Source organism: Urocampus carinirostris, chromosome 1, assembly GCF_059441175.1.
Source record: "Urocampus carinirostris isolate Australia breed hairy pipefish chromosome 1, RoL_Ucar_1.0, whole genome shotgun sequence".
NCBI lineage: Eukaryota > Metazoa > Chordata > Actinopteri > Syngnathiformes > Syngnathidae > Urocampus > Urocampus carinirostris.
Genome location: NC_142349.1, coordinates 51,215,365 through 51,241,857, shown reverse-complemented (window position 1 = coordinate 51,241,857; position 26,493 = coordinate 51,215,365). Strand labels below are relative to the sequence as shown.

The following is a 26,493-nucleotide window of genomic DNA, read 5'->3' as shown; positions in this document are numbered from 1 at the left end:
TGTCGAATCATGACACCAAAATGTTGATGCAAATAAAGAATCACCCACGCACAACAGCTGGGCATGTTGTTTTTGTAACTTGCAATTCTTAAAACGCTACTTAAAACACAAATCTTCTTTCGCTCTATTCAAACTCCTGCTCTGGCTGTTGGAGTCAAAAATGCATGTACATCCTTGGGTGAGAAAGAGAAAGAGAGAGGACGAGAGAGAGTTATGGAGAAAGGAGCCGGAGGGGAGGGGAAGTACCCGGATGTTCATGCTGACTGACTGAATCGGATGAATAGCGTGATGCGGGAAGGGAGGAGAACTAAAGAGGGAGAAAGGAGTACCATTCCGGACCGCAGGCTGCTGGATGAAGGCCGTCCCATTAGTGATGAGCAACTTCTGAAACATCCCCGTTTTCGTCCCAAGTACGATTTTCGGCCTGTTTTATTTTGGGAGGAGGTGCGGGTAAGGATGAGCGCGTCACTCGAATAGAGGTGTGCCCTCCCCCAGGCCAACTGAACCGGCAATGGCGTTTCGGGCTCCCTGGGAGAAGCTGAACCAGCGACTTTACTTTCCCTGCTTCTTTTGAGCAAACAAGAGCACATTAGCCTTCGGAAACTGTTTGAGTTGTCCTCGTCCTAAACGGGCCTCTCTGCGACTCGTTGACGCCCCCCACCCTCAACCACCTTCCCCCCGTCTTCTTCCTCTATTTCCGATGCAGGGCCGAGGAGGGGGTGAGCCAAAGTGTGTACCGGATATTGGAAAAGCCATTCTGGATGCTGATGCTGCTGCGATAATAGACGATTATCCGGACTAACGCCAAACAAGCGCATGAAGAGAGAAAGCATCGAGGGTTTAAAGAAGATCAAACGGGATTCGGAAATGTATTTTTGACATTAGGAGAAAGAAGGAGGGGGGGAGGTCCCTGGTATCGATCAGGGCATGTATTGTGATCTGACTTGGGATATTTGAGACTGTTCACTTCCAGAAATCAATCCGTTAGTCTTCCTGTTCACGTCTGAGTAAGACCTGCATCACTTTATGCACTAAGATAGGAAGCAGTCAGCTCGTTTTTTTTCGCAGGGAGTGGGGACTGTCCATATTTTGGGAGCAGCTCCACCGTCACGTCATCCTCCTCTGATCCCCACGTTTTGCTACGTAAAAGCTAAGCGCCCTACCTAATGGTGTCTTACTTTTTGTCCCTAGTTTTTTGATTATTTCGTTTTGGGGGAGTGGGGCAGGCTTGCAGGCTGCTCGATAAACAAGTAAATGGGAGTAGCCTGCAGGGCCCGGCGTTAGATCACGACCACCTCCGACGCCGAAATCTCGTGGGATGAGCCTTGCTGCATTGCGAGTCCAACCGGGTCCGTTGCTCGCTTGATTAGTCTGCTTCAAAACTGGCATTTTTTTTCTTTCGTTCTGCAATGTCGGGGAAGATGAGCACCAAGGAACCGGGCCAGTCCAACCAGTATGTGGGGCCTTACCGGTTGGAGAAGACCCTCGGGAAGGGACAGACCGGTAGGAATTTCCTTGCTGTACTTTATATCCTCACATGTGATTAGTCCTATCTAAATTTTGATTGCCACTGGCCTAGCATTTTATAATTTACGTTGTAGAGTACAGGAGCTATTAAGTACAATGACTATTTCTGCAAGGTGCCCAAGTTGGTAATGTGCCAACCTGTTTTCTGGTGTTCTGGATCAAATCCCACAATTGTTTAGTTATTAGTTATTAGTTATTAAAAAGGCATTATTGGTTTGCACTGTCCAGTTTAGGGTGTGGAACCCACCCCACCCTAGATTCAGCTTGGATCTACCCTAGGAGCAAGGTCCCAATAAAAACAAGTGTGTAGGTGGGGAGACAAAAATCCTTTAGGGGGGCTCTCTATTGCATTGCACTGACACCATGTTTAAGTGTTTTCCAATTGAGTGAATTATGTATAAGATTGAGATTGGTGTATGTTTTTTGTCTATTGCTCTACCGAGTACACAATGAACTAACTGCACTGCTAGATAGGTAGATGTGTTTTTGTGTGTGTCCGTGCATGCATGAGTTTGTGAGCGAGTGTATGCTTAAGTGTATATTTGCATTGACTGATAATTTTGCTCATTTTAAGTATTTTTTCTCATTATATATTTATTTTACCAGTAAAACACAAACTAACCGTTTGATTGTTGTCATTTATTATGACATGATCGAAACTAGCTTACAGAAGTCTACATGGCAAATAGCAAATTGGTTTGGTCAATTTAAGTACTGCTTTTCAAATTATTCCAAAAAATAATTATTCAAATCGATTGTAAATTAAAAGACATGCTCATATTTTCTGACATTTAAAAAAATAATTTTAAAAAATGAAATAAGAGAGGTATGATCTTAAAATGTGCTGACTGTCCTGCTAGTGGATCAGAAGATTTTTTACTTCGAATGATGGTTAATTGTGCTATTTTTTTGCAGTATTTTCTCACAGGACTTCTTTTTACTTTGAAATCAAATTAAAATACCATTTTTTTCTGGCTTCATGGTCAAAACTAATCCTCAGATCGACCTTTTGCCTCTGTGTTTCAGGACTTGTGAAATTAGGTGTCCACTGTATAACAGGGCAGAAAGTGGCCATAAAGATTGTCAACAGAGAAAAGCTGTCCGAATCAGTTCTCATGAAGGTACTTTATGCTATCTATCAATATTTAGGGACTGAAGGAAATAATCCATTGTTAAACCACTGGCCACTTGTATATGCTGCATAGCATGAACCATTTACATCACTCATATGAGCTTTTTGCATTTAAGACACCCCTTCCTTTTGAACTTATGGCCTTCTGACATTTAGAAATATCAGACCAGGAGCAATAAAAGAAATAAATATATGTTTCTATAAACACTTACGATCAAATGACATTGGAAAAATTCCAACATTGCGGTTTGTCATTATAACTCATCTTGCCCCTGGTCTGCAGGTGAATAACGCATCCGAATGATGTCCATTGTCAACTCTTTGTACTTCTATCGTAAAGGTTATATAAAGCACATTCTAGCTGTAACTAAAAGGGGTTCTGTATATACTTCACTATTAAAATTAAAAGTGGCCGCAAAAAAGTAATACTTGTAACAAAAGCCTTAATCAATAGAGTATTATGCATAAAGATGATAATTCATTATTCACTTTGGAAGTGCAAATGGTGGATGTATTGTTATAAACACTGTTTCTCTTGTTTTTTTCTATGCCATACCCCAACAGACATTTTTTTTTTTTTTTTTTTTTTTTTTTTTTTGGTTTGAACAAATTTATTGACACTAAAAACAGAAAACAATCATGACAATCTCAACAGCAATTAAGCACATTCACAATATTATATTCCAATATTACGTTTTTAACAGCAAACACAAAGTGAGGTTTGAACAAACATAAAGCAATACAAACCTACAAGGGCTTTAAGTGTCTCTTGCACAAATTGAAATGTCTGGTCGCTGTTCAAGCATTGTGGCTATAACTACTTAAGGTTGGAGGTTAGAACAATACCCACGATGCTCTATTTGACATTACAGAGCGTAGGAACTTCGCATGAAGTGTATTTGCAACAAAAAGTGAAGCTTTTTTGTTTTGTGTTGTTTGTTTTCATTTTACAGGTTTTTGTAATGTATACTTTTAAAAATTCAGAGACATTTACAGGGAACTGTATCTTGAGTACAAACGTATTAAGCGTGTTCTTGACTTATCGAACTTAATAAGGGCCTAAGTGTATCAACTGTGAAACTTAATACTTTAAATAAAAATGGGCATTATTACATAATCAATTTGTTATATTGTCCAATGTATTTTCTTCCAATTTGTTCATAGCAAAGTATACTGGGTGCCAGGTAAGATAACACAGAGTCCAACCACTACTACAGGATTATTACAACAATTCTGTATAGCCAGTTTTCGCTATGCTACCTGTCACTGTGTGGTCATTGTAGATAATATGACATGCATTGGGATGTATAGTCTTAATAGAAGAAAGAAAAACATGTTAAAATATCCCTCTAAGAATTTAATCAGTACTCAGGTTCCATTTTATCTCCTTTAATTAATTTTCAACATTATCTCAATATTTCCTTACAACTAGTTTGAAGATGTTTGGTATTTTTTTTTATTCTGTGTCCATTATCTTTTCACTATAACCGCTTTACTAAAACTACCTGTTTGTCTTTTTTTTTCACCTCACTCAGTCTCAAAATACAACATCTTTAATGGGGTCGACCACCTCTGCTGACTGTCTTTTAGAACTTTTTCTGCTTTTCAACATGTTTGTGTGCCTTTACTTACATATTCCTCATCTCCTTCTATTTTAAAATTCCTATCTCTGTTTCTCTAAATCCTGCTGCGTCCTGCTCTCCCTATCTCCTCCATCTGTCACTGCAGGTGGAGAGAGAGATAGCAATTCTCAAACTAATTGAGCACCCTCACGTTCTGAAGCTGCATGATGTCTATGAAAATAACAAGTATCTGTGAGTATCTGTCTTTCTGCTGAATGATTAAATTGGGGAGGCTGGGGCGTTTGTAAGGCCGACCAAATGAGTTTGCATTTATAGGGCAGCATTAGCAATGTTTTGATGATTCGTGTGTTTGTCAGTGTTTTATTTCTGTCTGCAATGACGCTTCCTCTCAGCTACCCCACTTTCATTTTCACAGCTTTGGTTTGTCCCTCTTTCTGCCAGGTACCTTGTGCTGGAGCATGTGTCTGGGGGAGAGCTCTTTGACTATCTGGTTAAAAAGGGGAGGTTGACCCCCAAAGAGGCCAGGAAGTTCTTCAGGCAGATCATTTCTGCTTTGGACTTCTGCCACAGTTACTCCATATGGTCAGTGCTCTGTTGTCCAAAATAGTTTGTATCTCAACGTGAGTTTCAGACGTCACTGTCATACAGTTTGGTCTTATTGTACACCCAGCTTAAAAATGACATTAAGATTACATTATAAAAGCATAATGCCGGGGACTTCACATGGGCAAAACGTGTGCACAAGAAACAACTGCATCATTTAAGGCGTTGGTTCAGATAGAAGATTAGATTCGGCTGCTTGCAATGGTCAGTGGTCAGGATCCACACTACCCAATTTCGCCGCCAGAGAGCATTAGTGACCCTACAAAAGCAGTAGTTTAAGTCAAGTCACATTTATTTGTATAGCCCTTAATAACACAAATGTCTTAAAGGACTGCACAGAATTACTATTACACAATCGCCTGATCTTAAATCAACATGCGGGCAAGGAAAAACTCGAAACCTCAGCGTGAGGAAAAAAGAAACCTTGAGAAGGGGCCTCACAAATGGTAATGCCCCTTCCAGGATGACAAGGGTGCAATAGGTTTGGCATTGGGTAACAGTACACAAACATAGTAAACATCAATAAAAGAGAACACTAGGTATCATGTTGAAATTTGTCCGAAAAGTGCATGACAGATTGGATTACATATATTAGCAAATAACTTGGGTTGCACAGTCAATCTGGTGGCCATTGTCAAGTACAGAAACCTCTTTTAAATATTCCTCAACACACATAAACCACGTCATCAAGATCAACTTATAAACGTTTATGAGCCAGCATTTTACATGTAGCTTTACCTCATGTGCGTTCCCTTCTCAAGGTTTCTTCATTTTCCTCATATTGAGGTTTTTGAATTTTTTCTTGCCCTCATGTAGGTTTTTGATCAGGGGATGGTGTAGTAACAGGCAGTAGTTTGCAATAATCTGTGGTCTGTCTGTGCAGCCCTTAGAGATTCCTTGTGATTAAGGGCTATACAAATAACCTGACTTGACTTTTAAGAGTACAGGACTGTCTCGGAAAAGTAAAGATACGTGTTGAGATAAAGGTCACTATTTTCTGTAATGCAATTAAAAAGCCCAAATGATTCATTTAGTATAGACTAAAATCGTGCAAGTCATTTATTGTTTTGATGTTGCTGATTATGGCCAATACTCAAATATCCTATCTCAAAATTTTAGAATATCGTGAAAAAGTATTATAGTAGGCAATAAGTAAAATTTTCCTGATAATCAAGAGTTGTTTTTTTGATATGGTATCATTTGGGGTTTTGTGATACTGTGTGCCCACAGTCATAGAGATTTGAAGCCTGAAAATCTTCTTCTGGATGAGAAGAATAACATCAGAATAGCAGATTTTGGCATGGCCTCATTACAGGTCGGAGACAGTCTACTAGAAACTAGTTGTGGGTAAGTCTTACTATTTTATTATTGTATGTAATTTATTTGATTTGGAAATGCACGTTTATATTATTCACTGTTAACGATTTTAGAAAAAAAAATAACAGCTGCATGACTTCGTATTTCCATTATGCTTACATTAAATTTACCGAATGATACATTTGTATATTTTGATCAAAAGTGAGAAAAGTTACGATAATAAAGCAGTTCCTCCCATGGATTCTCAGACTACTAACTTATCCAAAATGGGGCAATCATGTCATCTACCTGCCTAGCTTTGACAATGTGAGAAAAGTTGGTTTACCTATTTATTTGAAAAAAAATCCTTTTTTTGTCATCATAGATCTCCACATTATGCTTGCCCCGAAGTAATAAGGGTAAGTAAACGTTTGTGTCCATCTGTAAATGTTTGTTTCGGCATTTGTAATCATATTATTTCGTTTTAGGGTGAGAAGTATGACGGGCGCAGGGCAGATGTCTGGAGTTGTGGGGTTATCCTGTTTGCTCTTCTTGTGGTCAGTATTTTTCAATAATGAATTTACTCACACATTTTTGACTATTGTTAAAAATCTTTCCTTGTAATGCAAATAACTTGATGTACAATTGAAAGTGATGCTTTACACACCTTCGCAGGGCGCTTTGCCGTTTGACCACGACAACTTGCGTCAGCTTCTTGAAAAGGTGAAAAGTGGAGTGTTCCACATGCCCCACTTTATACCACCTGACTGTCAAGCCTTGCTCAAAGGGATGATAGAAGTCAATCCTGAAAAGAGACTCTCGGTAATTCCATCACTTGTGTTATTACCCTCATCTCAATTTAAACAGTTACAGGGCTTGGTGTTTGCTTTATGAGTGTACCTAACAACCAACAACAACACTGGAGTGGAACATCAATACCTCCAAAACATAAGTTCTTGACAACATCAGTCAATTGCTCCCCTTTTTATTGATTAGAATTTCTGTTTTAAAGCGATAAAAAACATACAAACACAATCCAGCACATATTTACTCACAGCAAGACTATCTACGTAGAATACAGCAACAATATTTTTAATCTACGATGACTGAGAAAATCCGGGTTAGAGCCAGAATTGACGAGATCGGCCTCACAAACCAAAACATATATTACTTTTTTTCTTGTACAGAAATTGTTATACGGCACACGATTCAAAATAATAATAAAAATTGAAAAAATACAGGGAAAACAAATACATCGACAGGTTAGTTTTCAACACAGTATGCCATTATCATACAGTAATATTAATGCCTACCTTGTTTCCAAAACTACCTTTGTGATCCTCTACTCCGTGCATAGCATTTTGCCAAGTACAAACACGAACGTGCCCTTTCTATGTTCCTTGAGACCCTGAGACAAATAAATGTGAAGTCTAAGAGCACACCGGGCCAAGTGATAAATTATTTTCAGGTTAGATGAAGTAAAGGGCTAAATATTTTGTCTTTATAACGAGAAATATTTGGCTATGCATTTAAAATAGGGCTGCAACGTTACTCAATAATGGTTCCCCATCAAATATACATTCCCTCTTATGTTGCATAATAATCCTATGTAAAGCTAGCAAAAGTGATTGAGTTAATATAAAAAAGAAAGAGGGGCAACTGAAACACAGTGTCACAAAAGATGCTGTATAATAGAAGCAGAGATAAAGCGGATCTTTCATCAGTTAGTCATTCCGTTAGCACGGATCACAGATTTAATCAAAGCTGTGCACTCGTCTGATGAACTTCTGATTAATGCAGGCCGAAATGGGGTCAGATAGTCTCTCACTTTTGTTGGACAGACGGTTCTACTCACGGAAAGAACATGTAAATGAGCGACAACGCATATATACAGAAATTGTTTATAGAAGGAATGCTAAACTACTTATACTATTCATCTTCTATTAACATCATTTAGTGGATAATTTAAAGCCAGGACTTCAAGCATCTCATTTGCACTGTATATGAATGAGTCAATTTTTTTCTTTTTAATTGAAGAAGGATTGTTTTTACTAGTAGAAGCCACTAAATAATACACAATGTGTTTTTAAGTATTGACATTTGTACAAATAACCTGGCATCACCTCCTGGTAGTATACAAGGTAAGGGTTAGGACATTTCTAAGAAAGACTTTAGACAAACATCAGCCCCAATGCTAGGTTAATATGTTGTATTGTGTTTTTATATTACAGCTAGAAGCAATACAAACCCACGCCTGGTACCAGTAAGTAAAAATCTATGTTTTACAATTCCATACCTTGTTTTTTTTTAACTGCCCCGCCTTCCCCACCCTATTATTTAAAATGATAGGAACAATAATAACAACCACCGAAGGAGTATTGATGCAAATGTAAAACCATTGGAACGTATGTCTCGGGTCAATTTCTGAAACAACTGTAGCGTCTCATTGCTATGTTGTTTTTTGTCAGTTTTGCCATTTTCTGGGTCGAGCTATGTTATTTTTAGAAGCAAAAATTGCTGTCTCAGTGTCCACATTTTTAAAATGCTGCATGAATAATTCCCAACTGACTGCCTTGAAATCATCTTCTTACAACAGATCTCCCCTTTGAGATGAGATTAGGCTGTTTATGAAAGCAAGAGCTGAATATCCATCTCAATTTATACTTAGGGCTGTCGCTTCGAGACGCTGTGCCCGGGGCACTCCATGGTCCTTAAAAGGAATAACTTTAATATTGATCTCTGACCAACTTCATACAGCAATTGGTTTTGAATAGTGTTGGTAAAATATTCAAGTCAAGTCAAGTCACATTTATTTGTATAGCCGTTAATCACAAAAATGTCTTAAAGGACTGCATAGTATTAAAATGACAGCATCGCCTGATCTTAAACAAACATACAGGCAAGGAAAAACTCAAAAGCTCAGCGTGAGGAAAAAAGAAACCTTGAGTAGGGGCCTCACAAGTGGTAATCCCCCTTCCAGGATGATGTAAAATGTTAAATGAGCAAACTGTCCCTTCTTCCCTGATTAGGAGCGGTCGCAACGAGCCGTGCCCCGAGCAGCCTCCTCCCCGTCGTGTGTGCGTGACACGGGTGCCGTCTTTGACAGACCTTGACCCTGATGTTTTGGAAAGCATGTACTCTTTAGGATGCTTTCGAGATCGAGTCAAACTCACACGGGACCTGACAAGTGAGGAGTGAGTAATTCAAATCCATTCATCATCTTCAACTGTCCAAACGGCAAAGTTATTTCTGAAAGAGATGTTGCAATGCATGACAGATTTTATAATGTTAACACAAGGCAACATTGTGGTAATAATTGGAGATGAGAAAATGTGTTGATGTAAGCAGGCACTGTAAAAAAACATGCATTAGGACACTCACCTTTGGTTTGGAATCATTCACACCAACCCAATAACTCAGATATTTCTTTTACTCAAATCTGGAGGTGAAATGTCGTTAACTAAAGAATACAAAATCAAATTTTCTTTTCTGCAGAGAGAACCAGGAAAAGATGATTTACTACCTCCTGTTGGACCGAAAAGAGCGCTACCCCAGCTATGAGGATGAAGATCTGCCACCGAGAAATGATGCCGGTAACCCTTTTACCAATACGAAATATGAAATGTTAATTACCACACCATTTTCGGAGAGTGCTTTGTTGGGATGAAAATGTGCTAATAAAAATGCAGTGGGATTTTCTTGATGACAGTGCATCTGATAAAATGGTAAAATTGCATTTCATTCGTGTAGTCCCAGCAGCCTCTGATGGACTGTTAATTTGTTCTGTTTCATATTCATTTGGCATGTTTTGGCCACCGTTGCAACTCTGACGCTAGTACATCAGTTACACGAGCAAAAGTGATTCAAATTTTTGGCCATCGTAAAACGCATATATTTATATACTTCTGACCCATGTTACTCTGCAAAACAAACCAAAATATCTATGCTCATTTCATCTATTCAGTGTCTGGCAACAGTGTGCGTAGCAGCGCGGCAAAGCGTGACAATTGTGGCACCCTGCTAGCACAGCAATCTACCACTACACTAAGCACTGTAACTAGACACCATCTCAGTAAAGGAAAGCAACATTGTAATGGATCTACAACCGGTTGGTTGCACAGATCCTGGTTGCATGTCAGATGTTACTTGTATTGTGATGATACAGCATTGTTAGCTTCTCTTTAACATCCACAACCTTAAAATGGTGTTATTTATTGTGTCATAACTAGGGATCGATCGATTTTGGGATTTTCAGGGCTGATACCGAGACCAATTATTAGTCTCAAGAGGAGGCCAATAACCAATATTTGGAGCCGAAATTCATTTGCTGTAAAAGTTTCAAAAATGGCATAAGAAATGTGCAATTATGCAAAAAGAAACAAAGAATATTTGTTATAAATTGAAAAAAAAAACTTTAATAGCTGTCTGAAACCTTTTACAGTCAATACATTAGAATTTCTAACATGACTAATCTTTCTCTTCAACAAACAACTGTACAGGAAATTAAATTAGGCTGGCCAGGAACTTGTATGAAGGTACATAAAAACTTAAAGGGGAGAGAAGAGAATTGGAGGGGAGGAGCAAAAGAGAGAATAATTTGTTTTTTAAGCTCTCATCTGCTCTTACCCAGTTTAAAAATAGTTTAATCGGCCGATTAAATTGATAAAAAAGCTGATACCGATATTCGTCAAATCCCCAAATATTGGTGCCGATAACCGGCCCTGCTGATAATCGGTCAACCTTTAATCATAATATTTGTAAATTTTTACCCCATCTTCAATGCATTTATGTTCTGTCAAAGATCCGCCCAGGAAACGTGTGGACTCGCCAATGTTGAGCCGCCATGGTCGCTGTAGACCAGAGAGAAAAAGTTTAGAAGTTCTCAGTGTGACAGATCAAAGCTCTCCTACCCCACCACGCAAGAATTTGGACACAAATGCACACAGCCAAAGGTAGATATAGAAACATTTGAGGAGAGGAAAACGTATGACTAAATCTAATTTTTTTGCTGTTTACAACAGGTCTCGTTCAGTCAGTGGAGCATCAACTGGCTTGTCTTCAAGTCCTCTCAGTAGTCCCAGAGTAAGGAACTCTATATTTTTCTACTCTGCTTTCTTTTGTTGCATTTATCCAAATTTTTTTCCCCAATATTTTGATTAAATGTTCCATAAACATCTATACAATCGCAATGTGTGTATAATCATACATTTCACCAAATTGTATTTTATACTAAAGAAACTGTGAATACAACTTGAAAAGCAAAGAAAAACTGTCCAAATAAAACAAATCTGAAAATAATAACTGAAGTAAAAAGGGAAGTTACTTTTTAACTGCCCATTGCAAAGCATAAAAAGTATGAAGTCCCTTGTACAATGGACATACAAAATCCAGAACAGAGATACTGTACTTCAAATATGCTCGTTCATCATATTTCTTCTAAATTTTCTAAGAGTCTGAGCATTCATACAAAGTCTGTGAGCATTTCTTGAAACCACGATGAGCAACATCAGTCATACGCGTGGCAACTACACCGTTATTACACATGTCCTTAATCCGAAATTAAGAGTCCTGTGACGTTTGACAACACAACAGAAGAAAAAAACTGGCAAGTTGTTTTATGTGACCACGGTCAGGTAGAGAGCAAGGTGATTTTCACACTTGGTTCAAAAGCAGAAACTCACCGACACTTTTATTGAAGGTTTGGAAGGACACCTTGTTTTGAGACCATCGTATTCGACAAATATGATGGTCAAAACGAGCCTCAACAATCTTAAGTAACTGCATAGGAAGACAGATTTTAAGTGGTGTATTTGTTGTCATGGAACACAGGCTGTTATTATTTGATAGATTTTATCGAATCATCAGAAGTCCCTCAGAAATCAAATGTGCTCAAGAATTAGCTTTGGTCTGGTGGTTTTGTTAAAGCCCTAGTATGTAATATTTCACCTCTAGAAGGCACTGTGCTATCTGTTGCGAGCGAGGGACAGTGCCAGAGTGCACAGCGTGGCGGCTGGATGCCGGACAAACATGGCGGTGACCTGAGTGTGGATTCCACTGTGTAAAAAAAAAATTCTCAACCCATATCTTTCTTAAATAAAATTAACATTGGTGCGATAATTCGTGTATTTTTGCTTAGTATTCAAATCAATGTTTTTTTACTAAATAAAAGCCTTTTTTGTACCACTGGGAGGAACTAAATATTACACACTGTCCCTCTAAATTTTGTTAAAAAAATTATCATAAATCAAAATATTTTGCTTTCATGGCTTTTTGAGTCAGAAAGTTTCCCAATCCCTGTCCTAGGCTCTTTTTTTACATTCAATGTGAGAATGTATTCATGTTTTTGCTAAAAGCGAGGATTAAGAATCAATAATTCATCTTCCATCTGCCTTGTTGATGAATCGCACCCATGCCCCATTTCATGACCATTGCTTTCTCTCTCATCTCTCCACACCCTGTCAGAGTCCGGTGTTCACTTTCAACCAATCAGATGTCACTTCAGCTTCTTCTAAAGATCGTAAACCAACGAGTGCAACCACCCAGCGCCCAATCCGCCCAGCGCCCGACTCAAAAACTCAAACTTTGCCGTTGAAAGGCCCCACAGACCGTCCTCATCTCAACTCTATGAAGTCCCTCCCTCTGCAAACCCCACGCACTCCATCTCCATCCCCATCTCCGCTTCTCTCTCCCATCCCTCGCTTTTTTAACTTTCCCTCTCCGTCTCTCTTCAAGTCCAAGAACGCCCACTCGTCCTCTAACTCATCTGCCCACCCTCCTACTGTGTCGCAGGTCACGCCGCAAGGCTCACCCCTTCCCACCCCACTGGGCACGCCTGTACACCAAATCCAACACCCTTCCACTACAACTCCTCCATCCTCTTCCTCCTCGTCTTCTTCTCCCAGAGGGGAAGGGTCTGGGGGAGCTTCTTTGTCACTGACCCCACCCTCTAGCCCAGGTAGTAGTAGTGGCCTGGCTTCTTCCAGCTCTGCCCACTGGAGAACAAGACTCAACTCTTTTAAAAACAACCTGCTAGGCTCGCCGCGCTTCCATCGGCGCAAACTCCAAGGTGAGAGGTTTTGCTTTGTATTTACATAAATACTATTGTGATCCAGGGCTTTGTTTTTGCAGTGTTGGAATAAAACTGTTAATTTTACGTACTGTATATTTCAGACGGTTATGCCCACTCACAACCCCAAATTGACCAGCAATTTGAACTTGTGCCTCATAATCTGGTGTTCGATCATAACTGTGCAATTGTTGTTCCCTCAATATCTATAACTGAGCACAATTGCATAACAATGGTGGCAACAAGGATCAAACACGGAAAGCAGGCCAAGAGTGCCAAACCACCAGCCCACTAGGGACGTAGATGACGTATGAAAAAGAAATAGGTCTTATTTCATGTTACTCTATTTTTAGTCACAGTACCAAAATTCAAATCGTAGGGAATGAGAAACTAGAAAGTGGTTAAAAAAATCGCCATAAAATCTTTTTTGTTTTATTTCTTAGCTCAAACCAAGCATTCCAACTGACAAACACTGTTCAATACCTGCGGCAATGGGTTTATTTATATCTTTCAGGAGGATCAAATATATTCCCAAAAACGCCTTTTTCTACATTCTGTTCACGGTCTCGTGCACTTCATAAAGCCTTAGCGAGTCGGCGATACAATACTGTATTTTTAGTGGTCTCTAACTTTTTCTCTACTACGGACCAGTTTGATGTTTAACAATATTCTCGTGCCCGGCCCAATAGCAACATTAACTAGAGATAAGCTCGAGTATAAGAAATACGGCCTGAATTAAATATGTAGAGTATAAAAGCCGTACCAGCCCGGGCCCGACTAATAAACTTAATTTGAGGTACCTAGCCTGAAGTAAACCCGAATTTTCACATTTTTGAGGAGGAGGAAGGGTGATTTTAGGCCATCTCTGAAAAACAACCCTGCTGCCACGCGCCTGTCTTCTGTGTCCGACAGTGCTGCCGAACCCGGCATAGCACTGATTGGCTGGCGCAGCAGAAATTCAGGCACGGTTCGGCCCAGGCCTGAGACCTTACTCGAACATGATCAATGCGGCACAATGACTAAAAATAGTGTATAGTGACATAAAACAGGGGTGGCGAACATGTGGCTCTAGAGCCGCATGCAGCTCTTGGCCAATAAGAATGCGGCTCTTTGCCTCATCTTATTTTCTATATAATGTGGCTCCTTACCTTGTTTCATGTTTAGGTTTTTTTGTGTGTATTGAGGGTGGACACTTTCCTTGAAATCCACACAAAAACAATACTTGTTGTATTGTAAGGAGAGGAGTGTGTTAAGGGAAATGATATGTTTTTAATTGTGTGTGTTTGTGTGTGTCTGTCTGTCATGGCAGGTCAGTGCGTGGTGTGGCTTTTTGACTCTGACAGTTAAAAATTTCGGCTCTTTGTGTCAAACTTGTTCGCCACCCCTGACATAAAACCTAATGCCTTTCTAAGAGTTGTCTGTATTCCAGGTAATCTAGTGGATAGGTTCCGACGTTCTCGTTGCCGTTAATTCCCGTTATTTCTTTGCAATTGGGATCGGAGATATAGTTTGAATCATCAATCAATGGACAAATTCTATTTATTTATTTTTGGAGAAACCTTAACCCTTACTGCAGATTTAATTATATGTGTCTTGTATAAGAAAAAATATCACAAAAGACTAATTTTTGGGGTTGTGCATTATTGTCCGGTGCTCTTTATAATCAAGTGTGTTTTATATTCTGGATTATATGGTATATGTTTTTGTATATCAAGGTACTTTATTTTGTTTATATAATACAATAAGAAAAAAAATCCTTAAAAAAGGATATTATATTTTCTTATAGATGTTATGATATTATATTTTCTTATAGATGTTATGAACCCTGCTCATTTTAAGTATTATTACTTTACAAGATAAGGTAAAACATCTAAAAATTTCAAATTACACTTAAAGTGAGCAACATTTTCTACCAATTGAGTTACAGTAGTTAGTTTGTTTGCAGTTCGTATGCTAAAATATGTGCTTAACACTTCTTTTCATAAAATCTGACTTAAAATAAAAATTAATTACTTGAATCAATGCAATCCGATATGTTTACAGTCCACTGATGCATACATAGCTTTTATAATTTAGAAAACTATTAACTGAATATGACAAAGTTGAGTTTGACAATTCTGCTTGTCTTTATAGTACAGGGGTATTTTAATATTTTGCAAGTGATCACATCATTCTTAAAACATGCAACACATTACTACCATTTTTGTTACATTATTTGTGTTTATTTTCCAGTCCCAACATCAGAAGACATGTCCAGTTTAACTCCTGAGTCCAGTCCAGAGTAAGTAAAAACATCTCTATCTTTCATTTTCTTGAATACACTATGTCCCCCCACTCTTACAGTACCTAAAAGAAATTCAGTCAAGTATATCAAAGACTGAAAATACTCAATGACACGACAGTTTCATTTTTAAAATTCTCTGAGAGTATATATTGAGATGCTTTGATTTTTCCCAGTGTTGCTGTTACTGAAACATGTGCTTGAAACACTTGTTCGCAGACTGGCAAAGAAGTCCTGGTTTGGCAATTTCATCAGCCTGGAGAAAGAGGAGCAAATCTTTATTTTAATTCGAGACAAACCCCTCAGCTCTATTAAGGCAGACATTGTCCATGCATTTCTTTCAGTAAGTATAACTAACAAATAATGATAACATCAGACTTTACTGAATTCTACTTTATCATTTCCCTCTTTCTCTTCAGATTCCTTCCTTAGGTCATAGCGTTGTCTCTCAAAACAGTTTCCGGGCAGAGTACAAGTCCTCCGGCGGACCTTCTGTCTTTCAGAAGCCTGTCAAGTTCCAAGTATTATTCACTTTTTCCTCATTCGTTTAAATATATTTTTAACTGACTAAGATTATCTCCAATGGGCTGCATGTCAAGTTGGAGTTCATCACTAGTTAAACTGGCCTACACAAGCTATGTTGTTTATTTTAGAAGAATATCCATTGTTTAACAAATGCTGCAAATTAGCCAAAAACAGGGAATAAAATTAAATGGTATTTGATGTTTCTTGAATCTGACTGTGCGGTTGTCTTCTGGTGTAAATTGCCCCTCAGGTTGATATCGGTTTCTCTGAAGGAGACAGAGAGCTGGAAAGGGAGCGAGCAGAAAGAGAAGGCAGAAGAGCGCTGGGTATCTACAGCGTCACCTTTACCCTAATAACAGGTACAGTGTCTATTTATAGTCTAGTAGACACACAGCACACAAGATATCTTTGAAATCATACTCATACTGATCAGTCAAAACACTGGCTTTGCTCATGCATGAATTGAGAATGTATCAGTTGTTATCAGCAGGGATCGTATGAGTGCTTGAAATCCTTGAAAATGCTTTAATTTTAATGGTGGGTTTTCAAAGATTAAAAAGTGCATTAAATTTGGGTAAAGTGCTTGTAAATGCTTGTAATTGCTGCTATCTAGGTAGTGTTTCCTCGTGGAACACTGTAATAAGAATGTTAGCTAAATATTCCAAGCATTTTACCCAACACCTAAATTGGGGAAATATTTTTCTCCAAAATAATTACACACCTATTGTTCAGATCCACAAACATATTTGCCATTTACTCAAGATCTACCAATGATGTCTTGACAAATGCAGATGCAAGATTAAAAATCACATAGGTAAATCTCAGATATATTTGTGGATCTCTAAAATGCATGATTCACACCGGACTTATTCTTTTAATAGTACTGGAGAAATTGAAAACTTTGTTTTAAAAGTCCTTAAGAAGTGCTTGGATTTGGCCTTGTAAAAGTGTTCTAAACCCTGTATCAGATAAAAAAAAACTTAAATGTCATAAGGTCTAAACACATTTTAAATGCACTTTAGGCTTTTCTTATATTATCATAATGTCACCTATACCTCTTTATAACAATAATTAGTTTGGCAACAGAGTATCTGTTTTATGATAATAATTAATCAATACATCAAATGGCCGTAGCAACTGCCAATTTGACAAATGATAAATGAAAACTTTCAGTGCAACCATTTTTTCCTTGTAGTGCAAAAGCTCACATTACAATGAGTAAATCAAAAGAGAAGCAACCCATAAGTCTGCTCAAAATAAAAAAGGATTATCGTTCAGAAGTTTATAAAAAATTAACTATTGTATTTTATTCAATTTTTATTTAATCAAACTACACTCACATTGCAGTATATTAGCAGGTAACACAAGTATGCACTGAGATAGCTTAGAGCAGGGGTCTTAAACTGAATTTATTTAAGGGCTACCGAAAGTATGGTTATGGTGAGGTTGAACCTCATTGGGTTTTCCACAAGAAAAGCTTTGATAAATAATCTGTGGTCTGTGCTGCCCTTTGAGACTCCTTGTAATAAAGGGCTATACAAATAAACATGACTTGACTTACTGTATACAGGACACACGCTCTGCCATTATTGTTATTTCATACATTTTATCAAATCACCAAACATCACACATTGAAATGAATTGTGCTGAAAAATTAGCTTTTGTCTGGAGAGGGGGTTTGGAGATTATGTTGAATTTTGTCTCAAAATATATGGTGCAGCAAATATTTTGCTTTCATGGCTCTTTGGGTCAAAAAGTTTCCTAAACCCAGATTTAGAGTGAAGGGATGTGTTAATATCACAGCAACAGCTGAGTTAGGGTTGGAGTGAGGCTTTTCTATGGGCTGCTCAACAGAAGTTATTAGGTTGTAAATTATTTGTAATTAACGCAGTATGTTTGGTCTAATTGACATGGGCAATTATTTGGTCTTTTTTGACTGGAAATGAGTTTTTTTGGGACAATTTTATAAAGTTTGGGATCAAGTAATCGGATGTGTTGCCTTATTTTCTTGTGGTTCTTCATTTTAGGTCCCAGCCGGAGATTTAAACGAGTCGTAGAAACCATCCAAGCTCAGCTCCTTAGTACTCACGATCAGCCTTCTGTGCAGGCACTGGCTGGTGTGTAATGCCAAAAACTCATCAAGTGTATGTACCTTTGGGTATATTCTTGGTCCCATCTCTTTTCTGTTAAAACTTACCTTTCACCTTCAGATGAGAAGAATGGCAAACCCTCCCGCCAACATAGCGCACCTTCACGTCAGAATTTCAAGTGTTCTGAAAGTGGATCTGATCGGTGTGAGAAGGAGCGTGTTACAGATGTGGCTACTGGAAGCGACAGCAACGGTGGAAGTATCTTACAAAGGCAAGGGTCGGGGAAAGACAACACCAGACTTCTCTCCACAACTAATGGGACATAGTCACACCCTTGATGCTTTGAAGAAGAGGCGGGATTGCACCCTGGTCCTGCTTTATGACCATTCTGTCAATCCGGTTTGCCTCCCATCTGCCTTGCTACTTGACCATTAGTCCCTAGTGACGGATTGGAAAAGGGAAACAACTTTACCCAAAGCTGTGTGGAAGAGCCTACGTTTTTTCATTCCTCAAGGTGAAGTCGGAAGCAACCGCTTTCCCCTCAACATAGCACTTCAGAAAAAAAACACATTCACTCGCTAATGAATAAAAGCACATGATTTGCTCACTAATGTATTGGAGGCCTCACATTGTCCACACTCTGCTGCAAATCTCTGATCAATGCCCAATGACAGAGCTCCTCCAGACTTCTTCATGAATCATCCCCACATTTTTACACCCAACATCATCACATGATCTTATGGAATGTTCTTTTAGAATGATAAAAAGTAAAAAAAATAAAAAAAAAATAGAAAGAATGAACAATTGAATGATGTAAGCAACGGGATGCTGCGTGTTAGCACAAAGAATTTAATGAAGTTTCAACATGTATTAAGTCCCCCAACCACATACTGTATTTTCTGGACTATGAATAACACTTTTTTTGTAATTTGCACTGGGTGTTCCAAAAGTCTTGGGCAAATTTTGACATTAAATATCTTGGAAATTATTGCGGATAGAAAAATACATCTGGTAATTTCAGAAAGCTTGTAATCTTCATTTTTACTTGGAATGTTCAAAAAAGTGGGTGCCAGGAAATGATCATGGTCATCATTCTGCCCAAACCATGCAATCCATCTGTCTGTGTTGTGTTCAGAAACATCCAGATACTGTCTAGCTCTGATGCTCCAGTGTAGTGGTATGGATAAACTGAAAGCACAAATAACAGACAATGCAATACTGTGGTGCATTTGGCAAGAATTTTACTATCAGCTTGGTGTGTGTTGCGTGACCAACGGTACTCACATTGAACATCTTTGATGATCCCAAGTAAAAATGGAGATTACACGCTTTCTGAATTCACCAGATGTGATTTTATATTCTTAACAGTTTCTAAGATATTCAATGTCAAAATGTGCCCAAGACAGTGAAGAAATATTTAACATTTCACAGAGATGCAGTCACGTGTTGTGTTACATTGTGCTTTAAGCGCACATTAAACTACTTTACCTCTATACAGAAAACAAGCTTCTTCCACACCAGAAATTAGGATGTTTTTTCCCCACCCAACACTAGATTCCACTTCTTCCACACTCAAAATAAACTTCTACTCCTATATTGTCATTGTGACAAAAAAATGTTATGTCAGCTTTTTCACAGTTTGAAATGCATTGTTATATTCCCCAAAGGACTTATACTCCAGTGTGACTTATAGTCCAGAAAATATGTAAATCAATTGTGAAAATACATGAAAAAAAAGACCCACTGGTGCATCTCATCCTCAAGTGTATGAATCGTGCAATGATTTAAGAATTCTAACGACAAATGCCACAATACCGTAATGCCTTTTGCTAACTTTAAATTATAGATCAACATTTCATTCATCCCTATTTTCAATTAAAATGCACATCACCATGTAGAGTTTCTCAAGCAAAGCCTCCTTGATTTTAGCAGAAACAAAACATAGAACTGGCACACAACCATTGGAGGACAGAACAAAGGTGGCATAAGAAATCTCATTACAATTTTAAAAAACGACAAGGAATGTTGTATTCCATTAATCACATTGTAGTTCACCTTGAAAAGCAGGAGTCTATTATGTGTTTGAACAATCTCATGTGTGTATTAATCTTTCACAGTAATTTTCCCTTTGTGTGTGTTTTAATTTCACATGTGCACTAAATCCACAGCTCTTGTCTCAAGACAAATTCCATTATATCCTTCGAACACGGCATTGGTTTATGATTACCCAGAGTCTCACCAGTATGACATACTGTTGTTGGTCATGTCTCTTAAAAAGGATGTTTTTAAAGACATAACATTAAAATAATACACACATTTGTTCTGCTGAGTGTACAAAACCTACGCCAACAAAAATAAATTGGAAATAAAAATAATCTAATTTAAAATAAAGTTAAAAACACAACACCTACGGCTCTTTATTTTTAAAAGGTGCAAAGCTGGTGAAGCATGTTGTATATTTGTGCGGGTGTATGTTGCAGAACCACATTTTAACTCATTCACTAACAATGACGTATAAGTAGCAAAATTCCGTTTTAAATTTGGTGCCATTGAAAGATTTAAAAGTCTGTCCTCCACCAAAGTAGGCTGACTGGCTGACTAAGAAGAAACTGTTAATGAAGTCAATGAGTCAAGCGGCGTTTAGTTTTGTTGGAAATAAAGTCAAATGTGTTTGACTTTAACTCGTTCGATACCGTTGCTAACTAAAGACTTCAAAAATCGGTTCCAAAGTTTGTGCCTTGATAGCTTTAGATGTACATCCTTCATTTTCCATTTAAATAGGTTGAATAAAGGTTTTAGTGGTCACATCCAATTAGTTCATCACATTTTTTTTCCTGATTCCATAAAGGAAAAAAATGTGATGAACCTACCGTACATTGCCATGAGCACCTTTATTAGACCTACGTAAACAGAAAATGAAAAATTGACATCTGAAACCGTTAATGGCACTCAATTCAAAATGTATTATCTTAAGTTTTTGGCTTACTTTACCCTTTGCAGACATAATAGTCACTCACCCATTGGCTTTGCTTTTAGTTGGTTTTGACAACAAACAGCATACCCTTGTTTAATTCACAATGAGATGGTAATAGTTGTTTGTCGACTTTACAGTGTTTATCCCCGCTGCTAATTGATTGTGTGTTCACTGCCCCCATAGTTTTCAATTTACCAGTAGAATGAGCAAAAAACAACAGTAATAGTTGTGTCCAATGACTTGATTTTCGCAGTGATTGAGTGCACGTAACACCCACCTCTGTTAAAATTAGCTATGGAACTAATCTGCGAATCACCAAACTCAGATTCTGTTTGACATTCATTTAATCGTAAACACCTATTTAGACGTGGTGCGAGCAACAAATTATAAATCCATAATATGGAACCTCTTGCAAAAATGGCATTACTGATTTTTCTTCTTCTTGTTTTATGCATGGGAGGTTTTATTACCTTTTTGATGTTGGAGTTCTAAATTATTCATAATCCATCATTTAACTGTTGGCTTGCGATAATGCCCTTAAATACCATGATGGCCCTACTGATGTACTATAAACAGGGTTCATACGGGTGCTTGAAATCCTTGAAAATTGAATTTTAGGCGAAATGCTCGTAAATGCTTGAAAGTGTTGTCCCGTTTTTCATAAGTCTCACTCGATAGGCCACGAATTAAATGTAAAAGTGAAAGTAAACAGGTCTGCTTAAAAATGAAGGATGAAAGAATAAATTTTCATGCGAGTGCATCTAAGAAATGCACGTACTTGCACATGCATCATTAATAAGCTGACTGAGGCTGCAATGGTGACACAAAAGTGACAAACTTCGGAACAGCTGCTTTAAACTTTTGAAAAAGTGATTTTCTTTGGCTTGCAGCCGCCCTAAATACATAGAGCTAGAGTTATTGGGATCAATAATAATGATGACGAGAAATAGTCAATATTTATTATTGTTAACAATACCATAACGTATTATTTGTTATTTAAATGTTGTTGGACAAATTACATAGCTGGCTTTGAAGGTCCTTAAAAAGTACTTGAATTTGGCCATTAAAAAGTGTACGAACTCTGTGTGAGGCCATTATCGCATACAATATCATTATGAAATCTGCTTTTTTTATACTTATTTCTTTCAAGTTCATCAGATGTCGGTATGGTCATTATCACATGAAAAATAGGGCCACTATCGCCCAGAAGGCCACTATAGCCATAGTTTCCACAAACTCAATGTGTGGTATCATTACTCGTTAGAATAAAATTAGACTTATTAAGTGCGACAAAATATTGTCAGTAGAGGTAGTCCATACAAGGGGTTTTGCTATCCATTCAATCCAAGTAAATATAGACTAGTATACCGATTCGATACCGATACTTTTTAGGGTCTCAAAATGTTTTCTGGTTATTAAATAACCATAATGCAAATAACATTGTGAAAAAAATTAAAGATTAATTTTACAACTGTTTCAGAAAAAGGACAAGAAAGTCAAACCCAAAAAAAGCAGCACTGTAACCAAAATACAAATACTGTTTAACACTGTCAACAAAGCAACCAAAACACCTACTATTGCACAATATTTTGAAAATGATGTCAGTTTAATTCCAATTGTCTTTATCGTCATTAATAACAACCTATTTAGGATTGTTTCCAACGAGATTGGATGTGATACTTCAGGATAAGCACGTCATAAAGATTTTAAAAAGAAAAGTTAGAATAGAAATAATGTTTAATAGGTAGAAATATTTACAAGGTAGTGTTCGTAGACTGACCTAAGTTAAAAGAGCAGCGTAACATCTGTGCAGAGAATCAACACTTTAAAGAAATTGGTGGAAGAGGAGTGTGGTATTGATGATATTGATATCAGGATCAAGTCACCCACCCCTAGTTTACAGTAATGCCATTTTTGTCTAAACCCAACTTATCTTTAAGGACATTCCTAATTGACACAGGGAGTCTTTTACCTGCAAAGAAATCGAAATATGCCAGTAGATTCTATTCTGCTACAACAGTCAGTGATTGCAGTGGCACTACTGCTATATTTTGTTGTATAACTAATGATGACATGATACTATACTTCTCCCTATTGTACATAATAACAATATTGATGAATGATCGTATCAAGCGTAAAAGAAATCAATTGGCGTTATTCAACAGGGTTTGTATGGGTGCTCGAAATCCTTGAAAATGTTGGAAAAGTGCTTACATTTTGGGTGTAGTGCTTTTAAATGCTTCTAAGTGTTTTCATGTTTCAACTAGTCTGCTTAAAAATGACGCTCACTGCTCTCTGGTGGCTTCGCTTTGCCATTGCATTTCTTCCCCTGTGATTAACTGCAGCTGGTATTAGTTTGTACGGCTTTTTCCTATGAAGCGTCATCGCCCCTGTGGGAAAGGTGCATGCTATGCCTAAACAGGGCACAAAGAAATGTGTATCAGTGCAAAGATTACGCATCAGTTATGGATATTTGTTATGGGCCATGCAAACAAATAAGTTTGCAATTCGCAGAACTTCCTGCAGTTAAAAATGTAACTGAAAGATTTCTTAAATTTTTACCCAACACCTATATGGGGGAAATATGTCTCAAAAACAAACATATGTGTGATTAACTCAGTAATACTAGATAAACTGCTACCATTCGTCTTCATAAACACACACACAAGATTAAAAATCACATATGTAAATCGCAGATATATTTGTGGCTCTGCAAAATACATGATTCACACCGGATGTTTTCTTTTCATGGTACTGACAAATTTCCTAAATTGGGTTTGAAAGTCCTTAAAAAGTGCTTGATTTTGTCCAAACAAGGTTATACAAACTCTGATCCAAAGACTAAAACAATACGAATATCATCGCAACATCATAAACCTTTAACATTCAATTGTATGCTTTTAAGACTGCAGAACACAAACGATGTATTTCAACAATGTATTTTGCTCGCAAGGGGCAACAGAAAGAATGTGCAAATGTAAAACACATTGATTGTGATGTCTGTCATTGCAAAAGTGCTGCATAGAACCTGTCTGCAGCTGGGGAGGCGATTACAAAATTCAAGACCTGGTCTTGTTTTCCCTTTTTGTTATCTGTACTGGATTTTTTTTTTCATGCCACCAGCAAAATAGCTTTTATCAATATGAATGTGTATCATTTTAGTATTTATGTTCAATTCTGTATTTATTGTTTAGCTTTTATTGAGTAGGAAATATTTTATTATTGTGAAAATTTATGATGCGGATTATCACTTGTGTTATGTTATTTTTATCACCAACACTCTCCCCTTTATAATTTTGTTTGCAATGACTCCAAAGATGAAATTGCTACCCACACACGGAAAAAAAACAAGCCGGTACTTATGGCGGAATGTTTCTGCAATGTACGAAAATTAGTGCAATCTTGCATGTAACACTGTTTGAATCAGAGATACTCACCTTTGAAAAATAAACAATTTGTAGCTACAGTGGCAAAGTACAGCAGCAGTATTTCAATCCACAAAAATAATATGAGGTTTAAACAAGACTGATAAATAATTTCAGTGAATACATGCTTCTTGTGCATGTTATTTGCTATTTTATGGGCAGCCTCATTTAGCTACTGGCACTACTGTGGAATCATTAGCAGCTCACTATGCCACACGGCTACTACTACTAAAACATGTGATGTATTCCTCATTTCTATGTGATGATTTGAATCAATGTTTTACAGACTCACAAATGAGCTTCAATTTTTGCTGTCATGCACTGAAAAGAAGTTTCTGCTATTTTCATGTAATGAATATTGAAACACGACATATTTGATATGCCTCTCATCTTTTCATGAAAAATGCGGGGAAAGCATTTATTTAAGCTCTTGACCTAACACCGAAACCCTCATTCTTTTCTATTATTATCTGATGCAGCACTTTCTGGAGCAGGGGTGTCAAACATGCGTTACGTGGGCCTGGTCAAGCCCACCAAGGGTTTGAATCCGGCTCGCGAGACAACGCTGAGAGAAGCGCAAGAGAAAAAGGGAATTGCAGTTTTTAATATGTCCACTTTATGTCGCCAAAACCAGGCGCCACTCTCCAGGCAATTGTGTCTGTATTTTCTTCTCTTTCATTCATTGTTGCTCCCTCACACACTCTCTCTTTTTCTCTATTTCTCTCTTTTTCTCTGTGTTTGTCTCTTGCTCTTGTTATTTTGTCTCTTTTTCTTGTTTAAATTTGTTCTCCCTCTTTCCCTATCTTTCTCTTCGCTCTTATTCTATGATCTCTCTTCTTTTCTCTTCTCTCTTTCCTTATTTTTCTCTCTTTCTCTCCTACTCTAGATCACTCTTTTTCTTTCTTTTTTTCTGTCTTTCTCATTTATGCTTTCTCATTTTTCTATTCTTTTTCTTTCTCTAGTTGTCTCTCAACTCCCTTTCTCTCTATTTTTCACTATCTTTCTTGCTTTTTTATTTTTCTCTTTTCTTTTCTCTTCTTTCTCTCTGCCTCTTATTTTATCTCTTTCTATCTCTCTGTATCCCCTTTTCTCATTTACCCCCCTCACTTTCTTACCTTATTTCTCTTTAATCCACTAGTCTGGCCCCGGTGAGAGTGTTTTTCTACCAAGAGGCCCCCGAGCTAAAATGAGATTGATACCCCTGTTCTAGAGAGATATGTAACTTGTCCTCCCCTAGAACTTCACAACTCCAAAGGCCTTCTGCATTTAAAGCTTCCAGTGCAAACGCCAAATGCTTCGCTATTATGTAACCAAATTCATCATCCCTCATTGTTTAATACATAGCCCAGCCCCATCCACCCCCACCCATAATCAACTCTCTTGACATTGTATACGTTTTACATTGATTACTTCAACGCACTCATGCAATCTATGGCTTTATATGTCTCCATCGTATGCCATCTGTTTCCACGTCGTTTTCATTGTCTTTGCTTGACACTGTAGTCGCCATAAACCTGTGTCTCTCATAATTCTCACGTGTCATTCTTCACCTTTCACTCATATTGGCATCAATACAATCATTTAAAATATCTCACTTTTATGTGGACAGCTGCATGTGTCATATCGCCACCGTGTCTTAAGTTTTACAAATTCAAAATTATTGATGACTGCCATGAAGGGAATCTTAAAGTAATTCATGCCTGTTAGAAATGTTGCTCAGTAAAAACAACCAACATTTTGTGTGAGCAATTGATGCTAATGTTTAATGGCATTATTTGTGCTTAAAGCCATAAGAAATTCTCTGTAAAAATATGTACAACTACGTAAAATATAGGAATACAAGATAATACGTATACAATGCATATATAACATATACAATGTAGGTTACTTAAAGCATTGTTTGAGAGTTGCCTTCAGGAGGCTATGCATGAAAGAGGAATAAAGAAATTCAGGCTAAGGCGCAGATTGATCTTGGCTTATTCGGTTGCATG

General features: G+C 37.7%; 1 protein-coding gene and 1 long non-coding RNA gene across 5 annotated transcripts; one reads left to right on the top strand and one right to left on the bottom strand.

Moving 5' to 3' along the window:
- The first annotated feature begins 280 nt into the window (after positions 1-280).
- Positions 281-26,031, top strand: brsk1b (BR serine/threonine kinase 1b). 3 transcript variants are annotated; one of them, XM_088344490.1, is made up of 20 exons: positions 281-1,503; positions 2,554-2,648; positions 4,388-4,473; positions 4,684-4,824; positions 6,076-6,192; positions 6,527-6,560; positions 6,630-6,698; positions 6,817-6,963; positions 8,373-8,404; positions 9,171-9,335; positions 9,637-9,734; positions 10,943-11,093; positions 11,163-11,223; positions 12,931-13,207; positions 15,440-15,488; positions 15,708-15,831; positions 15,908-16,009; positions 16,264-16,372; positions 18,041-18,130; positions 18,224-26,031. In XM_088344490.1, exons 1-20 carry the CDS (start codon positions 1,410-1,412, stop codon positions 18,427-18,429), a joined length of 2,247 nt encoding a protein of 748 aa, XP_088200616.1. In that variant the 5' UTR covers positions 281-1,409; the 3' UTR covers positions 18,430-26,031. The 3 variants fall into 3 exon arrangements, with proteins under 3 accessions (XP_088200616.1, XP_088200599.1, XP_088200607.1); XM_088344473.1 differs by having other exon boundaries at positions 12,604-13,207; XM_088344481.1 differs by having other exon boundaries at positions 12,604-13,207; positions 18,041-18,157; positions 18,224-18,371.
- Positions 7,202-18,612, bottom strand: LOC148375087 (uncharacterized). 2 transcript variants are annotated; one of them, XR_015851398.1, is made up of 3 exons: positions 18,211-18,612; positions 10,911-10,991; positions 7,202-9,390 (listed from the first exon to the last, which is right to left on the bottom strand). It is a non-coding gene; the product is annotated as an uncharacterized LOC148375087 (long non-coding RNA). The 2 variants fall into 2 exon arrangements; XR_015851400.1 differs by having other exon boundaries at positions 7,202-9,321.
- Positions 26,032-26,493: the final 462 nt, after the last annotated feature.

Coding starts and splice junctions, on each gene's coding strand:
- brsk1b (XM_088344473.1), top strand. CDS start 1,410: ATGTCGGGGAAGATGAGCACCAAGGAACCGGGCCAGTCCAACCAGTAT. Junction 8,405..9,170: donor CAAACCCACGCCTGGTACCA/GTAAGTAAAAAT, acceptor TTCCCTGATTAG/GAGCGGTCGCAACGAGCCGT. Junction 11,094..11,162: donor ACAAATGCACACAGCCAAAG/GTAGATATAGAA, acceptor TGTTTACAACAG/GTCTCGTTCAGTCAGTGGAG.